The following is a 22,322-nucleotide window of genomic DNA, read 5'->3' on the forward strand; positions in this document are numbered from 1 at the left end:
GTGTTGTGTATATTTGGGGTGGGAGGAGTGAAGGGCAGGTGTATTGTATGCGTATGTGATCTCAAGCATCAGTCCAGCATATCCATACCATATAAGTAATGGGTGTACAAGTCTGTGCACATCTCCACTTGTGTGAGTACGTGAGTGCTGTTTGCGCATGTCTCTGAATGCATGAAAATGGCCCTGTGGATTGCATGTGAGCGAAAGTGTTTTATCTTGGTGTGAGTGCAGACGTATTGTGTGATCTCTAACATTGCTCTAGCAATGCAATACCCCACAACTAACTCCTGGCCAGCTAAGGACAGCCCTGGACCCACAGCAACATGCAATTCAGCCCAGAGAGCACAGGAGATCAGCTAGAAGAGACCAGCCAGACTGGTCACAGCTTCTCCCTTTCTTTTCAATATTCATCATGAGTAAGGCTGCGAGTTTGTCACAGAGGTCATGGAAGTCGTGGATTCCGTGACTTTCCATGACCTCCATGACTTTTGCAGCGGCCAGTGCGCCTGGCTCCGGGGCTGCCCGAGCATCTCAGGCAACCCCTGGACCAGTTGCACTGGCCACTGCTGGGGCAGTCTCGGGCCACCGCCCCCCTCAATCCCAACAGCAGCAGGAGGCGTTTGGGTATGGGAGAGGGCTCAGGGCTGTGGGGTGGGGCATGGGAGGGGGTGAGGGCTCTGGGTGGTGCTTACCTGTGGGCGGGGCCTCCCTGGAAGTGGCAACATGTTCCTCCCTCAGCTCCTAGCTCCATGCGCTGCCTCCTCCCGCAGGCACCGCTCCACATCTCCCACTGGCTGCAGTTCCTGGCCAATGGGAGCTGCGGAACTGGCAGCACACAGAGCTACAAGCTTAGGGAGGGACATGTCACCGCTTCCAAGAAGCCAGGTAGGGAGCCTGCCAGTCCTGCCAACTCCCTGCCCCCCCGCCCCAGCACAAGTGGGGATACTGGGTTGCTCCCAACCAAGCACCCTCAGTGCCCCCCAGACCACTCCCCCAGCATTTGCTGAGCCCCCCCGGGCTGCTCCCCCCAACATCTGCGGGCCCCCCAGGCACCTACACACCCCCACAAGCACCCGCGGCACTCCCAAGATTTAGTCAGGGGTATATAGTACAAGTCATGAACAGGTCACGGGCCATGAATTTTTGTTTACTGCCAGTGACCTGTCCATGACTGTTACTAAAATACCTGTGACTAAAACGTAGTCTTAATCATGAGTGGTGTTTGTTTCATGGTAAATAAATCATTGAAAGACTGACTCTGTTTTCCAACTCATTTCATTATTTGGGTGGCACTAATAATATAGATAAATTGCTTCTTTTCCTGCCCTCCCCTCCCCTTTCCCAACTTCCCAGGAACATAGTTTCAATTAGCTGCCTAGAAGCTGAGATCCAGTCAAAGGGTTCACTTCCACATTCAGCCAGGCAGGCAGAAACTTCTGTCTTAATTCAATCTTTACTCAGACAAAATGCCCATTGACTTTAGGATTTGTTTTTTTCCAGTCATGGTGTGCACATGCAGATACATAGGACTGTGCTGTCCTAACAAGGTCTCAAAGTCGTACCCAACCCTAGATGGGTTTTACTAATCATGCGATGGAAGATCCAAGTACTGAGTGGGACCCCCATTGGCAGAAAATATCTAATACTAAATACTAATATTTTTACATTTAGTTTAGCCCCTTTCACCCTCAGAAATCCCAAAGTGCTTTACAAACCACTTTACCTACAGTACCCATAAACATGGAAAGTGGCAGGTGTTTAACTACACATCAAACTCTACCCAACACATTAGGACAGGAAGTAGACTTTTATCAAAAGAAATCTTAAAGCATAAGAACAGCCATACTGGGTCAGACCAAAGGCCCATCTAGCCCAGTATCTTGTCTTCCGACAGTGGCCAATGCCAGGTGCCCCAGAGGGAATGAACAAAACAGGTAATCATCAAGTGATCCATCCCTTCATCTTCAGGCAAAATAGCATTACATAACGTGGAATTTGGCCAAGACACCAGACCTAACATTCCTACTCCAGGGACACCCTTAATAGCCACTAGTGATCTGGTCCTTGGTTTCACATCTCTTCCAAAAGATAACACCTGCAGCAGTAGAAGGCAGCATAAGGGCAGTGACTTCACTCAATCAGAGGGAAGAGTGACTTCCTATTATATCACCAACTACATTTCCTGCACCATCGTAGCTTTTGCTTTGAGGTCTCCCATCTAAGTACTGACAGGCTTAATATGACATAGTTCTAACATATGATAAGATCACAGCCTAAGGTAATGTGGCTGCTGGCCAACTTTAGAAGAGCCTAATCTAGAGCCCCCTCCAGTATTTTTTGCCCCTGAACACTGTGGGAAGTGGTAGTTCCATTCTCGATGGTGTCCTGGGTATTGTTTCAGGCTTCCTCTCCTTTCCCTGTCACACAACATTTATTTGGATTTCCCCTCACTTTCCTCATTGTTCTAGGAGTACAGGAAACAGCACATTTGGAATCCATTGACAGATGCTCAGTTATGTCACCATTTCCTCAGTTCCACCCAACCAGGTTTTCCAAATAGATTGAGAGAGTGCTCATCAGAAACACGCTCACAAGTTCCACTGAAATCAGAATCACTGTACTAATCTAACACAAATTCTGTGATAGTTTAGCATCCTTTCTTCTACGTCAAGTGAATGATATTCAGCACCCCTAAGTTGGCTGTGCACTTTTGTGTCTCCACACATGCATTACACACATGGGGCTGTGGGAGTAGATACAACTGATATTTGTCCAGGCTACTGCTACCATAGATCCATCTCCTCTTCCAATACCTCATCATTGAACAAAAAAACTTCAGAAACAGACTTCAAAGAGAAACAGCAGAACTAAAATTCATTTGCAAATTCAACACCATCAATCTGGGCTTGAATAGGGACTGGGAGTGGCTGGCTCACTACAGAAGCAGCTTTTCCTCTCCTGGAATTGACACCTCCTCATCTATTATTGGGAGTGGACTACATCCACCCTGATTGAATTGGCCCTGTCAACACTGGTTCTCCACTTGTGAAGTAACTTCCTGCTCTCCATGTGTCAGTATATAATGCCTGCATCTGTAACTTTCACTCTATGCATCCGAAGAAGTGAGGTTTTAATTCACGAAAGCTTATGCCCAAATAAATCTGTTAGTCTTTAAGGTGCCACCAGACTCCTTGTTGTTTTTGTAGATACAGACTAACACGGCTACCCCCTGATACTTGACTCCACTACCTCATGTGACCTCACATAACCAGAGGTCCTATGGCTGAAACTTTAAAAGTAACTTCAATCTGCCAGACAGCCACATTAGCTTCAGTCCTTCTTACCTCATCAGGGGGTGTTTCTAAGAACATTGCTGACTGAAATCAATAGTAAACATCAGTGGATTCTCAATCTTTTGCATAGTACAGAGCACAACTTAATAGAAAGGTTGTTGCATGGAATAGCTCCCATCTCATTCATAATTGCATGGACCCATCTTCCCAGCTGTTATCATGTCTCTGGCACATCAAAAATGGTTTATTTTGAAAAATAATATTGGAAAGACTATAAGGTAATCTTAGCAGGGTTGGCTGAAAACAATCATCTGTTTTTTGACAGAAAAATTCGTGTTTGATTAAACAAATATTATCTAAAAAAGTTGATTTTTCGTTGAAAAATTAAACACCCCAAAATAAAAAATATTTCACCCAAAACCTGAAATATTTTGATGTAGAAATGCTGCCATGGCAGTTGTTGCTTTACGGCAGTTGTTGTTCAGTTGCTTCATATACCCATTCTCCTCTATGAGGCGGGCTCTCCAGCTAGACTACATCTCATAATGGATCATGGCCAGGGATTCCCATGAAAAACCACCAAACCTCTCATAGAGAGGAGACCATGATGCATCATGGGAGATGTCGTCTGATCAGGAAATCCAGCCAATAGAAGAGAATGGGAGCTTGAGGCACCTGAACTACAACTCCCATGAGGCAGCAAGATTTCCAGCTTGAATATTTTGGTTTTCAAATTTCTGGGGGGGAAATAAAAACTTTGAATGGAAAATTTGGGGGGGGGGGCGGTATTTATTGTTAAAATTTTCCACAGAAACAAAAGATTTCAACCAGCTCTAAAGTTTAACTCTCTTTGTGTGATTTAACACATGGAAACAAGGAAAAGAGGCATCTCCACAAAGTCAGCCAGTTTTCTGCAGACCACGAAATAGCGCTCAGCTGAACACCAGTGCTCCACTGCCTGGCCTTGGAGAGCTGCTGATATAGACATTTTTGTTCTCTTTGAGAAATTTTAATCTTTTATGCAATTGTGACCCAAGAAACTCTTAATGCCAACTGGCAAGGGGGTTTATTGGACTGTCCTGATTATGGTATTTATATTCTGGTTCACCAAAGAATGTCATGTGAGGTCTTAAATGAAAGCTGGAGTCACATTGGTTATTAATAGCATTGTGAAATGTATGTATAGACACTATGTAAAGAGTTACGTTTATATAATGAAAACATGTTTTAAGGTCTGTATTAAGGCAGAGTTGACAAACAGGTTTTCTGTCAAACAAATGAGGTTTATTCACCTGTCTTTGTTGAGCTGTAAATTAAGCTTTGTAAGGTAACACAGTGGGCATCATTTACATACAATGTCAATAGAGAGATGTGAAATCAACAGGGCAGCAGCACACAGGAAAAACAAACCCCAGGGAGTTATACTGTCTCTGAGTACAGACAATGATTTTTGGGGATAGAAGTAGAAGGCAAAGAAGATACCCCCTTATCCTGCACCTAGGAAATAAACAGGCCCGGCGCGAACTCAACCAGCCTTAGTAAGAAATGCTGTAGAAAGACTTTGGGAGAGAAAAGACATCTTTAGCTAGAATGTTAGCCTGTTAAGTTTAGTCGCTAGAAAGCATGTTATGGTTTTGTTTTATGTGTAGCCCTTTGTTTCCATTATCCTTATTCATTATCTCTTGAATCTTTAATAATCAACTTATTGTTTTCATTATAACTCAGGAAGAAATAATCAATTGCACAAATACAAAATGGTAAATGACTGCCTAGGAAGGCGTACTTCAGAAAAGGATCTGGGGGGTTTAGTGGATCACAAAATAAATATGAGTCAACAGTGTAACACTGTTGCAAAAGAATCAAACATTCTTTTGTTTTTTTCCTTTTGTACAAGCAGGAGTGTTGTAAGCAAGCAAGGAGAATTAATTCTTCCACTCTACTCAATGCTGATAAGACCTCAACAGTATTGTGTCCAGTTCTGGGCACGACACTTTGGGAAAGGTATGGACAAATTGGAGGAAGTCCAAAGGAGGGTAATTAAAATCATTAAAAGTCTAGAAAACATGACCTACAAGGAAAGCTTGAAAAAACTGTAGAATCTCCATCATTGGAGTTATTAGGGGATTATCTCGATAATACTTAGTCCTGCTTCAGTGCAGGGGACTGGAATAGATGATGTATCGAGGTCCCTTCCAGTCCTACATTTCTATGATTCTATAAATATATCTTAATGCTGTGATATTAAGCAAGGCACTGACCCCGAGTTGAATCATACAAGCTGGTGTGTGCACTATCCCCTTGGGGGGGGGCAGAAGACATGGTATTTCTGTGTGTGATCAGTGATAAGGGGCTGGACACAACAGGGGAAAAGCTTCAAAGGGGCTCAGGACTGGGGGCATCTCTTGTTAAATTGCAAAGTTAAATAAGGGCTGGCATAGCCCAGACAAGAGTGTTTGGGTTGCTAACAGGCTGGTGGTGTCAGGGAGCAGCTGACACCTAGTTAAGCACCAGCAATTTTCCCACTTGCTGGAGGCAGGAGGGTAATAAGGTGACTCACAGTCCTGGAAAAAAGAACAGGATTACTTGTGGCACCTTAGAGACCAACAAATTTATTTGAGCATAAGCTTTCGTGGGCTACAGCCCACTTCATCTCTTTCATCACTGTCCTGGGTATCCTGAGAACCATCACAGTAATTAAATAATGTAGTTTGCTATGAATGTAGCCTCTTTATTCACACATATAGTGATCAAGCTTCCAAAGCATTAGCTTTTGGGGAAAAGTTTTTCTCTTTTGTGATTATTTCATCATTTATAGAGCTATAGATAGAAAATCAGATAAGACAGTCACTATCTTTCTCAAGTTCTTTTGCTTCTTTTCACATTACAGGTCCAAAAATCATAAGTCAACCAAGAAGCTAAGGCAACAGAAAGCAACAGAGGGTCCTGTGGCACCTTTAAGACTAACAGAAGTATTGGAGCATAAGCTTTCAAAAGCTTATGCTCCAATACTTCTGTTAGTCTTAAAGGTGCCACAGAACCCTCTGTTGCTTTTTACAGATCCAGACTAACACGGCTACCCCTCTGATACTTAAGGCAACAGAGTCAACCTGAATAATGTATTACAATGCTATGCCACAACCACACCATACTTAATGTTGAGTAACAGTTTATATAAAAACCCAATTCAAAGGGCTCAAAATGCACATGTAAATACTGTAAGGCCCCATCCCAGCTAGCCTTTCTGTAGATTTGGGTTCCACTCAACTGGAGAGGAAAAAATACTCCTCACCAATTCATTAAAAATTAGACCATACTTCATAAGATTCCAAACTTTGAAAGAACTTTGAAAATACAGAAAAGATGCAGTCTGGTATAGTTAAATAAAGATCTAATTAAATTTGACAGTAAGAGCTCAAGGTTTTATCGGGTACCCTGATTTAGAAATTTAGTTTTACATCACAAGCTTGACGTCCTGGAAAATTGATCCCAGGCCTCCAACCTGCATATCTTGGATCTTTAAGAGGGGACAGAGAGAGAGAGAGAATCTCTAGCAGTTTTACCAATATTATTTGAAGAACTAACTGGAGAAAGCATTGAGTCTGCATTAACTATACAAAAGCCATTTTGCTTATTTCCCTCTTGTATTATCATATTACATGAAGCTACTGCAAACAGGGCCAGCTCCAGGCACCAGTGCAGCAAGCTGGTGCCTGGGGTGGCCAAGGGGAAGGGGCGGCACGTCCGTCTCTTCGGTGGCGGGTTCCTTGGTCCCTCTCGGAAAGAAGGACCTGCCGCCGAAGTGCCGCCGAAGAAGAAAGTGGTGCGGTGGAGCTGCCACCGAAGTGCCAATTGCGATCACGGCTTTTTTTTTTCCCCCCCGCCACTTGGGACGGCAAAAACCCTGGAGCCAGCCCTGACTGCAAAGGAAATAATATGTAGAATGATATTGTTTTCTATTCTTCTCTGGGAAAGAAAATTGTTTATCAAGGTCGTAGACTCTTTATTTCCCTGATGTTTCCATGGAAACACAAGTGAGAAGCTTGAGGTTTAAATCTCTGAAAGAAGATTTAAGTACATTTACACTAGAGATACCATAGCTATATTTTAACCTGCTAAACTCCATGTAATTTACAACTACAAGAAGTAGATCTTTCTGGACTATGATGAGCCTCTGGGAATTGTTTTGTTTTTATTGTTTTATTATGATTATCTTACTTTATCTTCAATGGCATCAGGCAGTGGTAGCTACTGATGAGTATGATCTCACTAAACACAATTTTCATTAATATAAACCCTAAACATTGAGGGCTTTTTTCCCACCTATATTTATATGGAATATTGTCATAGATTTTAATATATTCAATAGAGATGCCATAAACGAGGATTTTATTTTTCCCTTCATGCCAATAAATGAGTTGTGAATGTTTTATTTTCCTTTGTTGCATACAGTCTATTTCATTTGAGAATAATTATTTTAAACTGATTGTTTGGCAGGCTTCCTGCTTCTGCCGTACATACAAAAATGTTGCTCTTAGTTTTTGCGTCCTGAGGGAGCTGCTCTTCACATTCTGTATTGGCCTGCCTTATACTTTAACACTTGACTTACCCGATTTTATGCTCCTAAAAATTTGACTTCCAATTTGTAAAGGATGCCTTTTTGCCACTAACTGCTTCTATTACTCTGTTGTTTAACTATCGTGGCATTTTTAATCCTCTTATATTTTTTTTAATTATTTGGGATATACATTTAATTTAAGCCTCTATTACGGTTGTCCTCAGCACCTCCCTGGTATTTCCCTCTTCTCACTGTTATGTCTCTTTCTTTCACCCCAACCCATCACCAGCAAGCTCCTGTTGCTCTGGAGGGAAGGGTGATGAGTCTTAGATTTGCTCTGCGCCTCTGGCCTTCTCACTCCACCATGGATCAGTGAGGATGGTGGAACCTGCCAAGCACAATTCACTGATAGCACCAAAATGAGACGCCCCTGAGCTCTCCACTTCCTTTCTCACCCGCTTTATGGGCAACTTGATATTGATCATCGGGTGACACATGCACTAACACTCTATTGCCCCGCCCGGGAGTAACACCCTTCCCAGCGCTCTGGGCTACTGCCTCAGCCGGTGGCAAAAAACAGCCAGCAGGAGTTAGCGCTGTGGGTGCAGAGCAGACCAGGCCGGCCAGGTCACACCTTGATGCAGACACCGGAGGTCAACTCCGCCTGACGGAACAGACCCTAACAAATTCAGCGCCCGCCCCAGCGGGGCTTGACCCCGGGCAGGAGCTCCATGTACCACCCCCCACACACACTCACCCCCACACATAACCCCCTCCCGCCGCGCGCACACATAATGCTTCTATATCATGATGCCAACTTTTCCCAACCTAGCGCTAAAAATGTCCCAAATCTGGTGAAAAATTCCCAGATAACGTTTTTTACTGTGTTTCTCTATCCTGGGAAATTTCCCCAAACCTGGGAATTGGTGAGTAAAATGTTTCAACTTGGGAAATTGCGAATTTTCATTCAAAACATTTTACTCAAAAATTCCCAGATTTGGGGAAGTTTCCCAGCATATAGCAGCACTGCGCGCGCACCCAGCACACGCGCACGGGGCGCGGCCTCACTAGCTCCCAGAGCCCCCCAGAGCCTCGTCCCGCCGTCGTATTATCATCACACGCACCTCTGGAGAACCAGGAAGGAACGCGGCTCACATGCCCCGCCCACAGCGCCCTGGCTTGCGTCCTCTGATTGGCTGGAGGCCCGCCGCGCTGGGACAACGAGTCGCACAATGATCTGCGTCCGATTGGCCTGCCTCGAGACAGACCCCCCGCCCACGTGAGACGGGATGTGATGTCATTGGAAAGCGCCGCTTTTCGGGAACCACATGTCCCGGCGCTCCCCGCGGGGGGGGTCAAAGGTGAAGCGCAAGATGGCGGCGGACGCGGAGCATGGGCTGCTGGAGGAGGCGGTGGAAGAGCCGCGGAGCTTCAAGGACCTGGTGAGACAAACGGAGAACGAGCCCCCCCCCTCCCCTTCTTCCCTGGGCCCGGCGTCTCCTGCCCGGGTCCGCCCTGTTCTGGGCCCCGCGCGGTGTCCGTCCCCCTCGTCTCACGCTGGCGCGCCCGGCTCCCTGGGGGGGGGGTTAACGTGGGACTTGGGAACCTGGTTCAGTTCCTGGCTCTGCTACCGGCTCCTGCGGCGCGTCCCTCTGTCTCCATTGCCCCTCTGTGCAGCCCGGCCCTGCCTCGCCGCGCACGCTGAAGACTGTGCGGGGCTCAGATACGAGGGTGGTGTCGGGTAGGGTTACCATATCTCATAAATAAAAAAAGAGGACCCTCCACGGGCCCTGGCCCCGCCCATTTCTCCGCCCCTTCTCCACCCTAACTCCGCTCCCTCCCACTCCCAGCCAGGGGGAAAGGGCTGCCCCAGTGCTACCGGCTTCAGGGTTTGCCGGGCAGCCCCCAGACCCTGCGCCCCCAGCCGGCGCTTCCCCAGCGCAGCTGGAGCCCAGGAGGGGAAGCGCCCAGCCGGGGTCTGGAGGCTGCCCGGCAAACCGTGAAGCCGGTAGCGCTCGGGCTTTGGGCAGCCCCTATGCCTCCGGACCCTGCGCCCCCAGCCGGGCACTTCCCCGCCCGGGCTCCGGCGGCGCAGGGTCCGGAGGCACGGGGGCTGCCCGAAGCCGGTAGCGCTCGGGCAGCCCGGCTCTTAAACAGAGCCAAAGAGGAGCAGAGCTTCCAGCCGCAGCAGCTCTGCTCCTCTTCGGCTCTGTGTAACTTACACAGTGTAAGTTACGCAGAGCCGCCGCGGCTGGAGGCTCTGCTCCTCTTTGGCTCTGTTTAAGAGCCGGGCTGCCTGAGCGCTATCGGCTTCAGGCAGCCCCCGTGCCTACGGACCCTGCGCCGCCGGAGCCCGGGAGGGGAAGTGCCCGGCTGGGGGCGCAGGGTCTGGAGGCACTCGGGCAGCCCGGCTCTTAAATAGAGCCGAAGAGTCGGGGAGGAGCAGAGCCGCCATTTTCCCGGACATGTTCGGCTTTTTGGCAATTCCCCCCGGACGGGGGTTTGACTGCCGAAAAGCCGGACATGTCCGGGGAAAAAGAGGACGTATGGTAACCCTACCTGCCCGGGACCTGAGGGTGATGCCACCCTGTGCCCTTCCCCGCCTGCTGAGTCTTGCTGCTTATTGCTTAATCTTTGAGAGTTTAAAGTAGACCTGGTGCCAGCACTTGCTGTGGGACCTGAACACACAGCCCTCCAGGTGTGCTGTGCTGGTACTATTTGCCTCTTTGCATTAGGGGTATCCTGGAAGGGAGTGGGGGGTATTAACTGGCAAAGTGTCCAGCTTTCATTTGGGGCTTCAGTTACTCTTGATATGAGAGCTAAAGAGATGCTATTAACATAAAATATGATTGTTAAAAAAAATTTAAAGTACATGAAAATGTCCTAGTCCCCTGCCCCCAGGTAACTTTTCTCTTTTAAAATCACTTTATTCTGTTCCTCAATGTTTTTCTCTGCCCCGTTTCTATATGAAAAAAAAACCAGCCAAGTAACAGGGAAGACATGGGGAAATGCAACTGGTTGTATACAAAGTGCTGTGGAATGCATGAATTGGAAAAAAAAGATTTTTTCCCCCCTGTGAACTTAGTTATAGTGATATTAGCAGGTACTTGTAGTAAGGGGGGGTAAAATTTTCAGACAGATTTGACTTTTGGGGTTTTTTTTAAGTTGAGGGATTTCCTTAAAAGCAATCCCCACAGTTTGTGGGTGCAGCATTGAGTGTCCATGGGTTGACTGGGTTGGAGTCTAGCTGGGAGGTACTTAACTGTGTCAGCTGCATTCGATTAGCTAGCTTGGTAGTTTTTGGCCATTTGTTGATGTTTGTCCCCTTTTTTCTTTTACTCTCAGGGAGTAACAGATGTGCTGTGTGAAACTTGTGACCAGTTGGGATGGAAGACACCAACTAAAATTCAAGTTGAGGCTATTCCTGTGGCTCTCCAAGGTGAGCAAAGTCTGCTTCTCTGTTTCTGAGAACAGGTGTGGGAAGAAGGGTGTAGACTTCATATGGGTGAATCTTGTAAGGGTCTCTAATTCTTGAGGTCATTGAAGACAATGCTACACTCTCCACAGGAGCATGAATGTTAACTCCAGTATCCTGTCCAGATTCTAATTCAGATCTGACAATTGATCTCCCTAAACCTCCCCTGCGATTTTAGAAGGATACAGTATTCCTCACTGCCTGTATTGCTGTTTAGTTTTGAAGTGCACTATAAAGATACGGCATTGGGTAAACATGCTGTTTAATGGAGCTAGATGAAAAATTCATAGCACATAATTCAACAAATTTTGTTTTTCCTCTTTGCAAAATATTAGTGTATATCATGATCTTCTCAAAACTATTTTCCAGTTAATGCCAGTAAATAAATCTTGCAACTCCATTAACAGTTCGTAGTGAATATTTGAAATTTCAGCTGTCTTGATTAGTCACATAGATGCTAGGGATGTAAATATCCTTTAAAAAGTTAACCAGTTAAACGATTAAAATTATATCGTTTAACTGATTAACCAAGGTCCCTCTGGCTGACCTGGCACAGGCTGGAGATTAACAGTTATGGTCAGTTAACCTTTTACATCCCTAATAGATGCGTGGTATACTTCTGCTCTCTGCCTGAAAGAAGGTGTATCTTAGAATCAGGTTTCCAGAGTGAATAATTGCTCATTCAAAATGGCTTTCTGGGAACACCCTGTAATTGCTGATTTCAGTTACGTTTTTAGCTAACATTCCTGTCACTAAACTCATTCACTAGAATATTCATCAAGTGAACGCTATTGGGATAGGAAGACAATTCAGTAACATGTTTAAAAATGTGAGTTATTTTTTCAATGTTTGCCTTGTCCTATTACTTACTTATTGGCAGGTGCATTTAAATAAAAGCCACATAGGTATTGGTACTTCTAAAATTAGTTACACTTTAGGAACTTTCCTGGTTGAAGGCAAGGATTGGGGTTATTTTAAGATGTGCCTCAGAACAGACAGTGTCTGGCTAAAGCAAGGTTGGTACTGCTACTGGATCTGTGTGCAGCAAGGTTCCTAAGCCCTGAAACGTGTCTAAAACTGGACCAGATTTCCTTATCGCTCATGAAGTGACAAAGATAATTTTTTTGGACATATTTAATCATATGAGGGGAATGGTGTATAAAATGGCTGGATTTAGTGTAAAGTGAGGGTTTGCAACCTGAAGTTCTAAGACAAACTATATGCTGCTTGGAACCTAGTGGGAAGATGAAAGGGACTGTGGGATTCAAGTTAACAGTTACATAGAAATAAAACCATGTTTAAATGCTGCAAAGGTCTGTGGAGGCTCCCTGGTTTTTTTTTTTTCTGTTTTTTTTTTATTATTATTTTTATTAAAATGGAGATATCCTATCTCCTAGAACTGGAAGGGACCTTGAAAGGTCATCGAGTCCAGCCCCCTGCCTTCACTAGGAGGACCAAGTACTGATTTTGCCCCAGATCCCTAAGTGGCCCCCTCAAGGATTGAACTCACAACCCTGGGTTTAGCAGGCCAATGCTCAAACCACTGAGCTATTCCTTCCTCCCCCCTGTTCAGGTGTTGTGTCCTTGCATCTCTTGTTTACTCACTCCTGTGACTACTTGCTGGTACAGGTCTCTCAAATCTCATTATGGGGTTCTCTTTTCTTATGATGCTGGGAGGGCATCTCTCTAGGCTCTAGTATAACAGGCTTTTGCCTCCACCTCTTCCCTTGTAGGCCGGGATATCATCGGGCTGGCAGAGACAGGCTCTGGCAAAACAGGGGCCTTTGCTTTGCCCATCCTGCAGACACTGCTGGAAACACCCCAACGCTTCTTTGCTCTTGTCCTCACACCAACCCGAGAGCTCGCCTTCCAGATCTCGGAGCAGTTTGAAGCTCTTGGATCCTCCATTGGCGTCCAAAGTGGTGAGTGGCCTTCTAATGGGCCTCAGAATTGTACAGTATTCGGATGTTACTGTGTGAAAATTTGAGGGAGTAGGACAAAGCTGTTAAACTGTAAGGAAGGGAGTAGAGAGTATGGAATGAGGGGAGATAGAAGAATAGAGCATGGGAGTGGGGTTGGGGAAAGGATCATTGGTGAGGGGATAGTATTTATGGTGGTAGTATATCACCTTTCGGTGTGAAAAAGAGCATGTAGCCGTCTGTCTTCCCTGAGGTGTACATCCAGGCAGTGGACATTTCCCAAGAGGGAAGTAGGGAGGATCATCCATAACTACATGTTAAATTGTCAGCCATAAATTTGAGTCACCACCCCCAATGAATTGAATAGGGAAGTTCACACCTATCAGGCTTTCTTTGCAGACTCCCTGCATCAGTTCCATATTCAAATTAATGTTTTAAGGTTTAGTTTGCAACCATAAGGGCTAGGAACTCTGAATGAATGCACAGATTTTGCAGCTAAACTTAGCAGCAAGGGGTGGATTTTGCAGCTAGCTTTGTGACTGTGGAAAACATAGGGCCATGACAGTAAATGAGCTGGGACTTGAAATCTGGATTAGGATATCTGGGGGAAGACAGTTACTGGTCAGGGATGCCAAAATGTAGTTAAAGAGAATTCTTATTAAGATAAGTGGCTTTAAATTCCTATACATAAATTGTGGGTGGATTTGAGAGGGGACAGGAATAGGTAGATTGTTGGTTATAGTGGTGGCTTGTACTGGTTCTGTTTCAGGGGGACTCACTCTCCCTCTGTTTTTTTTCTTCTTCCCCACAGCGGTTATTGTAGGTGGAATTGACATGATGTCACAGGCTCTGACCTTAGCCAAGAAGCCACATGTTATAATTGGTAAGAAATCAGCATGTAGAATGATGCTTGTAATAAGATCACAGGCCTCCTAAGGAATGCGAAATGGTGGTGTTGGTTGTCAGAAGTTCCTATGTGTGTCTGGAGGGAGCAATGAGTGTAACCTCAGTGTGTTCCTGTTGGCTTTGAAGAAGGGACAGTGGATGCAATGCAAGCTCATCTCAAAATTGTCCAGCCAAGTTGCCTTGGGACTGGTCTCCCATTCTCCCCCAAGAACTCAAGCACCATGGTCTAGAGCTCTTCTCAGGATGCCTCTGATCTGGCCCACTTTTTCCCTTGGAAAGCCTGGTCTGGTTGTCTCATTTTAAGACAGCTCTGGTGCACAGGAGCTCTTCCATCCAGGGAAAATCAGTCTGCTTTGGCTTCTCACCAATCATCTTCAGTTCCCAGCACAGCTCCATGCTGCTGTGACTGCCTTTACAATCTTAAGCAAAAGAAGCTAATTCTATAGCAGAGTCCCTCCCTCCTCACTTGCAGTGCCTCTTCCCTCCTTACGTGGACTGCATTCTGGGACATTTTTCCCATTACTGTCACCTTTACCTTTCTTTTTGATTGTCTGTTGGTAGCAACACCTGGCCGCCTGATTGACCATCTGGAGAACACAAAAGGTTTCAACTTGCGAGCTCTTAAGTACCTGGTTATGGATGAAGCTGACCGGATCCTCAACATGGATTTTGAGACCGAGGTGAGGCCTACGATACCCGCCGTAAAGGAAAAGTCCTATAGAATTTAACAGATGAAATCAATGCAGTCTTAAGGAAACTATTCTAAATGTCTATAAGACTTAATAGAACAGTGGTTCTCAAATGGCGGGTCAGGTCCCCATAGTGGGTCGCCACCCCATTTTAATGGGGTTGCCAAGGCTGGCATTAGACTTGCTGGGGCCTGGGGCTGAAGCCGATGCCCAAGCCCCACTGCCTGGGGCAGCAGGGCTCAGTTTACAGGCCCTCGGGCTTCAGCTTTGCCTTCCTGCCCCCCTGGGGTGGCAGGGCTCGGGCAGGCTCAGGCTTTGTCCCCACTCCCGGGGTTGTGCAGTAATTTTTGTTGTCAGAAGGGGGCGCGGTGCAATGAAGTTTGAGAACCTTTGTAATAGAAAATGAAATCTTGCTGTAGCTTTATTAAACTATCCCACAGAACTTAATAGTAAATTCTATCTAACTTTTAACATCCCGTAGAATTCTCTCTTAAATTCTACACAATGATTTAAACACTTTAGAAATGAGCTAATCTCTGTTAAATTCTGTTGGATTCTTCCCTAAATGTTTATCTTGTTGTTCCTCGTTAGGTGCACGTGCTGATGTACACACTTCTGCAGCTATACTGCCTGTTGACTTTTGGAGTCCATGGTGACTGTCTAGGTGTCCCAGCCCACAATGCAGATTCATTTTATATGGCTCTTCTAAAAGAAGAAAGAACAGGAGGACTTGTGGCACCTTAGAGACTAACAAATTTATTAGAGCATAAGCTTTCATGGACTACAGCCCACTTCTTCGGATGCAGTGGGCTGTAGTCCACGAAAGCTTATGCTCTAATAAATTTGTTAGTCTCTAAGGTACCACAAGTACTCCTGTTCTTTTTGTGGATACAGACTAACACGGCTGCTACTCTGAAACCTAAAAGAAGAAAGGGATTTATTGCAATGGCCACTCCTCCCGTATCCGACAGATTAGCATATGGCCCTGTATTCATATGTTCTCTGCATCCTCTGCTTGGAACACTTACTTGAAGGGGCGCATGTCTTGACTTCTACTGTGCCTCAATAGCAGGTTTTGCCTCCTCCCTCTTTCTTTTACAGGTGGATAAGATCCTAAAAGTGATTCCCCGAGACAGGAAGACATTCCTCTTTTCTGCCACCATGACCAAGAAGGTGAGAGCATAACTTTTCTCAGATCAGCCTGTGTATGTTGAAAGTGGGGGAAGGGGTCATGGATTATCTGATAGATGTTTCTACACCCCTTTCCTCCTCCCTAAGGCTACATCTACACTATGAGTTAGGGATGTGATTCCCCTGCTCGTGTATGTATGCTCATGCTAGCTCTCATTGAGCTAGCACCTGTATAAGAGTGGCATAGCCGTGGAAACGTGGGTGGTGAAGGCATGGCTTAGCCATGCCACGTACAAATCTGCCTGAAACTGGTGGGTACATACTTGGCACGGCCCAGCTGTGCCTCCTACCAGTACTACCGTGGCTACACTGCTGTTCATGCTCACACGATCTTGAGAGCTAGCACCTGCACACAAGTAGGGGAATCCTGCTCCTAGCTCGTAGTGTAGACCTAGTCTTAGAGCTGTGTTGCTGGAGGATTAGTGTCTTGCTAATACCGACTTATTTTGATTCCTCATTCAGGTGCAAAAGCTTCAGCGTGCTGCACTGAAGGACCCTGTTAAATGTGCTGTTTCCTCCAAATATCAGACAGTTGAAAAACTGCAGCAGCATTATATTTTCATCCCCTCCAAATTCAAGGTAATGCCTCTCTTCTCTCCCCATCCTCAAAGCCATTCTTGCCCCTTCTTCATAGTTACTCTCCTGCTCTTTCCCATCTTCTCTGGCTTATGGTTGAACTTGTCCTTTGCTCTCATGTAGGCTGTACCACTGCTGTGTTTGTTGATCCTTGCAGGACAGTTACCTGGTTTATATCCTGAATGAACTGGCTGGGAACTCCTTCATGATATTCTGCAGTACCTGCAACAACACTCAAAGGACAGCTCTCCTGCTCCGCAACTTGGGTTTCACTGCCATACCCCTCCATGGACAGATGAGTCAGGTAGTAGCCTATCTCACTCCTTGTTGTGTAGGTGTATATGAGCTGAGGATGTGCCACTGTGTCATGACCAGCTCGGAGAGAAAAGAGACCATAACGTGTGTAGGACTGGCTTCCTAGAGCTTAATTTAACATTAATGCAGCCACCAAATTCCAGTGTACCAGTATCAGTTGTTCTAAGTGAAAGCTTAATCTCCCAATCCTTCTGTATACAGAAGGATAACAATAGTTTAACAAGAACAGGATCAGTACTTTGCTGTTTGATTCCTTAACTTTTGAATTATAAACTTGTTTCTTTATTTTTCTTTCTACTATCACAGAATAAGCGACTGGGATCCCTGAACAAGTTCAAGGCAAAGGCCCGTTCCATTCTGCTGGCTACAGATGTTGCAAGCAGAGGTCTGGACATCCCACATGTGGATGTGGTGATAAATTTTGATATTCCCACACATTCCAAGGTGAGATACTCATCTTGATAACCAGGGGTGCCTATCACCTGATGCTTAAGATTGATCACCGAAGCTCACTACAGAAGACTTTCTCTTCTTTCTCCTCTGCTGACTGGAGCTCTTAGCTCACTCTTCTAGATGAAGCTGTACCATTTCTTTCTATGATGAAATTTTTACTTGGTCTTGCCTTTTGGGTATATTGGTATGTACTGCAGAGCAGGGGGCGTGATAAGTAGGGATGCTTTCTCTGTGCATGGGGGGGAGTGCCAGGGGATAAATTCGTTTCTGTTGCATCATGCTAAAGGGAAAATATCCACTTTAATCTTGGGCAATATTCCAGTTTATAATGATTCCAGTTTCTGTATGTTGTGGACTTTAAAAAAAAAAAAAAAAATCAGTCAGTGGTAGGGTTTTTTTTTTTTTTTTCTGTGTTTATAATGAATTTTCTTTGCAAGGGAGAAACTGATTAAACTAGAGTGCTGTGAAATTGTACAAATTTATCAAACGGAAACAGACACTTTACTAAACCTGAAGAGTTATTAAAATCTTAGGACATCTCTCTATGCAAGTCATAGCATTATCAGATGTGACTTTTCAGATGGCATTGCTTGTTAAGACTAACTTATAGCTCAATATCTGCTGTTAGGTAAACAATATTCAGTATTCTAGAAATTAAAACAGACTATTGTTTCCTGTCATGCTTATGGTGTACTAGACTCTGCAAACAAATAAGAGGGACATAGTCCCTGTTCTTGAAGATCTTAAATTATGAAAAGACTACGGGTAGATTATAAACCTATTGGGTCATCTAGTCCAGGATTTCTCAAAAGTGGACCACATCTTAATAGTTACTTGTGGACACCTCCCCTTGCAATTCACTGTCTCAGACCTCTTCCCCTCTTATTTCTTGCAATCGTATAACAAGCCAATGGAAAGTGTAGAAAAGTGGCTAAAGTATTTTTATCTGCCTTACTGTGGTTTAGGAAATGAGTTAGTACCATACAACTAGCAAGTGCTCCTCCTCTCAGTTAGGAGACTTCAGATCTAGTTCATCTTGCCCACTCAAGGCTGTTTCCCACTGTATGTTCTCCAGAGCTTTTGTCTAGTATTAAATGACCCTAGCAATGGAACTTCCACGTCCCGTAGACCATTCCACAGTCCAACAGACTACACCCAAAAATGTCTTGATAGTTCACCTTATTTATATAATGGTTTAATTTTGTCCTGCAGATTTTGCAGTGCAGTTGACTGTCAGAAAAGGAAAAAATGAGGAGGGGCACTGTTATAGGCCTATACCATAATTCAGAGATGGGTTAATGCCAGAGAACAAACTAGACAGCTGCTTTCACCATCCCCTCAATTCTCAGGGAGCTACACATGCTACTTCTTTGAGCATAAATCCTGACCGTTGTTTCTCCCCTTCCTCATGGCTTCTATTTTGTCCTAGGGAAATGCATAGTCCTCCCTGCATAGCCATTTACCTGCTGCTTGTTGGGGCCTCCGTATACTTGGGCACAAAGTGCACTTCCAGGGACTGTTTTCAGTTCAGTATTTGGCGGAGCACATCCTGTTGCTGACTGAGATATTTGCTTTTAGGATTACATTCACCGTGTAGGGAGGACGGCTCGAGCTGGACGGTCTGGCAAATCCATCACCTTTGTCACTCAGTAAGTACCCTCAGGGTGTGCCTGCCTCGTCCATCCTGCTTCAGAGTAGGACACACCTGTCCTCCTGCTCCATGAGTAGGGAGCATCTTTTTTGCCCTGAGGAGCAGACAGAGTTCAGTGTGGTGAGCTCTAATAGGAGCTACATACGGCTGGCTGACTCTGGGTGGAGGCTGTGGTTAAGGAAAGCCCATACAGATCAGTCTTCCCAGGAATACTTTGGTTCTCATTTTTCCAGGTATGATGTGGAACTATTCCAGCGCATTGAGCACCTCATTGGCAAGAAGCTGCCTGTATTCCCCACACAGGAGGAGGAGGTCATGATGCTAACGGAGCGTGTGGCTGAAGCCCAGAGATTTGCTCGTATGGTATGTTTCCCTTTGTCCCTTGCTTCTCTCCATTGCCCTGAATTTCTCTCTGAATGGGGAGAGTTCTTGCAATTGCTCACCTTGTATGGGGGTGGGCGTTGTTTGTTTTTTCAGGAGTTGCGGGAGCAGGGAGAGAAAAAGAAGCGATCCCGGGATGAGGCCAATGATGACGATGACACAGAGGGAGCTACAGGTGTCAGGAACAAGGTGGCTGGTGGGAAAATGAAGAAAAGGAAAGCCCGTTAGCCAGATACTTAGACTTCTGTCCCCTTTGAGTTTACATGGGCTGGGGCAGTACCTACCACACAGTATTTCCATCAAACCTGAAGCCTCCAGAACTACACTTGTAAATGGCAGGCCAGTTGGAAAGAAATTTTCCATCATGTCTGCGTCTCCAGCACCGTCTTCAGTCATAGGGTGAACCTGCACCCTGGTAGTATGCTGGAACCCGTCCTCCTACTCAGGGTTGGTATCTGTTCTAATGCTGGGCTGTAAGCGGGAGTCGTCTCCTGCAGCTGGACTGTCCCCTGGACCTGGAAGCAACAGTCTCCTGGCAAAACCCATTTTTATAGGGATTAAATGGGAAGTGTTGGCCTATGGATACCTTTTCCCCCAATCATGCTGCAGCCTATCATCACTCACCATCCAAACCTCAACGAGTGCCTCTTTATAAGACAATTGGAAGGAAGAAGAAAACTGAGAAGCACCTTAAATTTTTCAGAGTATGCATATGACGCTCCAGGATGGGATTCTTGCCTTGAACAGAGACACTCCTGCTGGGGCAAAAACTCCAAATATATTTTGCTTAACCACAAATCAATTTGCTTTTCTGTGTATTCTAACTTATTGTGCCACTTCTGCTAACTTTCAAAGTTATCTGTTTTAAGGGGTTTCCCTCCCATGTAGGTCAACATCATCTCCACCTATCACCATGCTTTCTGTGACAGCTGTCTGATGTCCCAGACATTGCAGTGACTTCATATAGTCTACTCCCGCTGGAGGAGAAATGCCAAGAAAATAGAGAGGCATGGGCAGATTTATGTATATGGCTTTCTATGCTCCCACTAGTAGTCACTGACTCCTGTAGTACCTAAGAGCCAACACGAGGGGGCAGTGTTACACAGTCAAGCAGCGAAGCCCTTTATGCTGGAGGAACAGTAATAGATTATCAGATGTTCTATTTCTGGCTTTTCCTCTTTATCCCAGTACTGCTTTCTTTGTGTATTGCTTCTGAGCTTAGTAGACTATAAGAAGTAAGAGAACCTCTGTGTAAAAAGTGGAAGAAAGAATTCAACTTCCTTTTCAATACACCAGCAGTCTGGTTCTAATTCCTACCGGTAGTAAACCAATGCTAATATGAGCTGAAAGGGTGCTCTTCAGTTACTTTCTAAAACATGCCACCTCCTCAGGCAACTGAATAATTTTGCTGTCTGGGTGGTTTACAAAGTGTCTGTTAGAGCTGGTCAGAAACAAGAATTTCCGTTCCCTAGAAATCCACATATATGGAGGAAGGGGTTCTGAATGGGAAGGAAAAACCAAAATTTTGACATTTAAAAATTCTGAAAAACTGATTCAGGGCCAGTTTGTTAATGTCAAAACATTAAATATTAAATGCAATATATAAAAGTCAGGAATAGTTAAGGTAAAAGTGTTTATCAAAAGCAAGTGTTCTAACTTTCTTGTGAACGTTCATCAAGATTAAACACATTCCTGCAAAATTTCAGTTTACAATAAATAGCATTTTCCAATAATACTTCTGACAAACGGTTGATGAGCTCTATGGCCTATAATACAAACATATGCCTAAGGTGGTGGTCAGCTGATGCATAATATTTATCATTAACCTTGACTGCCTTATCAGCTATTTATCCTGGTCATTTGCAATAACAACTTACTCATACCAAACATCCAAGCAGCTTCAACTGGATGTGCACCACCAAATTCTCAAGTCCATTCCTTCCCAAAAGAGTAGAATGCTATCACTTGGTTGAAGCCTGTGTAAGGGTGACAGTTTGTAACTCCTCAGTGCTAGACACAAGAGCGTTATGTTATTGTAAAGGAGTGTTTCGCTTTTCAGTGGGACTTCAAGCACTTGTTTCTGTCTCAGGAGCAGCTCACAATCCTGGACTTTGTGATCTTAGTTTTAGGTAAATTTGTACATATCAAGTACTCATTTAAAGACTTTCTCGTGCTCAGATTTAAAAATTTTATTAAAGTGAATGTTTAAAATTAAATATACACAGGTTAAGAGGGAAGGTACTGTACAGCTGGGGTCAGGCTTGGGTTGTGGGGGGTTACAGGTATCGGTTGCAAGGGTGAAGAGATACATACATATCACATAACTGGCCTAGACCCGGGGGGGGGGGGGGGGGGTAAGAGTTTTTAAAGTGTCAGTGGATAAGTGGGCTCAGGTACGCCACCCATGGAATGTATAAGGAGTCCAAGTCAATATCGGTGTAACGAATGAGTACGTGGGTGGGGTGCGTCCCTTGGTTCGTCAGGGAAGGAAGTGAGTTATTTCCCTGGGCGGTGGTCTCAGTTACTCAGTGTGGTATTACTACAATGATACAGTTAATCTTCACAACACCTCTGTGAGGTAGGGAATTGCTGTTATCCCCATTGAAGCACAGACCAAGGGCTTGTCTACAGGAACAATTAGCCTGCAGGAAGCTGGATGTGATTCTACCCCCCCATCCGTCTGCTACAGTCTCTTTGTGGGTACCCTGCTGGCATGTAACAGCTCCGTGCAGCGATTTGATCTAGTAGTTCTTTTTGAGGAAAGCACATTAACAAGCATCTGCAAGGTGCAAAAGAGCAGTCACCCAACTTGCTGCCCCCCAGTTGTTTTTGGTGACAGACGCTGAGTGGTGATTTGCACCAAGTTTCATAGGAATTGTGTGGTGGAACAGGGAAAACAACCCCTGCTAGTACTCTAA

The 22,322-nt window shown here is 45.1% G+C and overlaps 1 protein-coding gene across 1 annotated transcript; it reads left to right on the plus strand.

Moving 5' to 3' along the window:
* The first annotated feature begins 9,133 nt into the window (after positions 1 to 9,133).
* On the plus strand, positions 9,134 to 21,134 carry DDX47 (DEAD-box helicase 47). Its single transcript, XM_005308923.5, has 12 exons — positions 9,134 to 9,290; positions 11,194 to 11,287; positions 13,057 to 13,245; positions 14,054 to 14,125; positions 14,710 to 14,828; positions 15,939 to 16,010; positions 16,491 to 16,607; positions 16,762 to 16,908; positions 17,226 to 17,363; positions 18,951 to 19,021; positions 19,257 to 19,386; positions 19,501 to 21,134. The coding sequence occupies exons 1-12, from the start codon at positions 9,177 to 9,179 to the stop codon at positions 19,630 to 19,632; spliced, it is 1,395 nt and encodes a 464-aa protein (XP_005308980.2). The 5' UTR covers positions 9,134 to 9,176; the 3' UTR covers positions 19,633 to 21,134.
* The last annotated feature ends 1,188 nt before the right edge of the window (positions 21,135 to 22,322 follow it).

The sequence above is a fragment of the Chrysemys picta genome, chromosome 1 (assembly GCF_011386835.1).
Source record: "Chrysemys picta bellii isolate R12L10 chromosome 1, ASM1138683v2, whole genome shotgun sequence".
Taxonomy (NCBI): domain Eukaryota; kingdom Metazoa; phylum Chordata; order Testudines; family Emydidae; genus Chrysemys; species Chrysemys picta.

Excerpts from the sequence above, each read along its gene's own strand:
- DDX47 (XM_005308923.5), top strand. The coding sequence starts at position 9,177 with ATGTCCCGGCGCTCCCCGCGGGGGGGGTCAAAGGTGAAGCGCAAGATG. Across the intron at positions 13,246-14,053 it reads CTCCATTGGCGTCCAAAGTG|CGGTTATTGTAGGTGGAATT; the intron begins GTGAGTGGCCTT and ends TCTTCCCCACAG. Across the intron at positions 16,909-17,225 it reads TCCATGGACAGATGAGTCAG|AATAAGCGACTGGGATCCCT; the intron begins GTAGTAGCCTAT and ends CTACTATCACAG.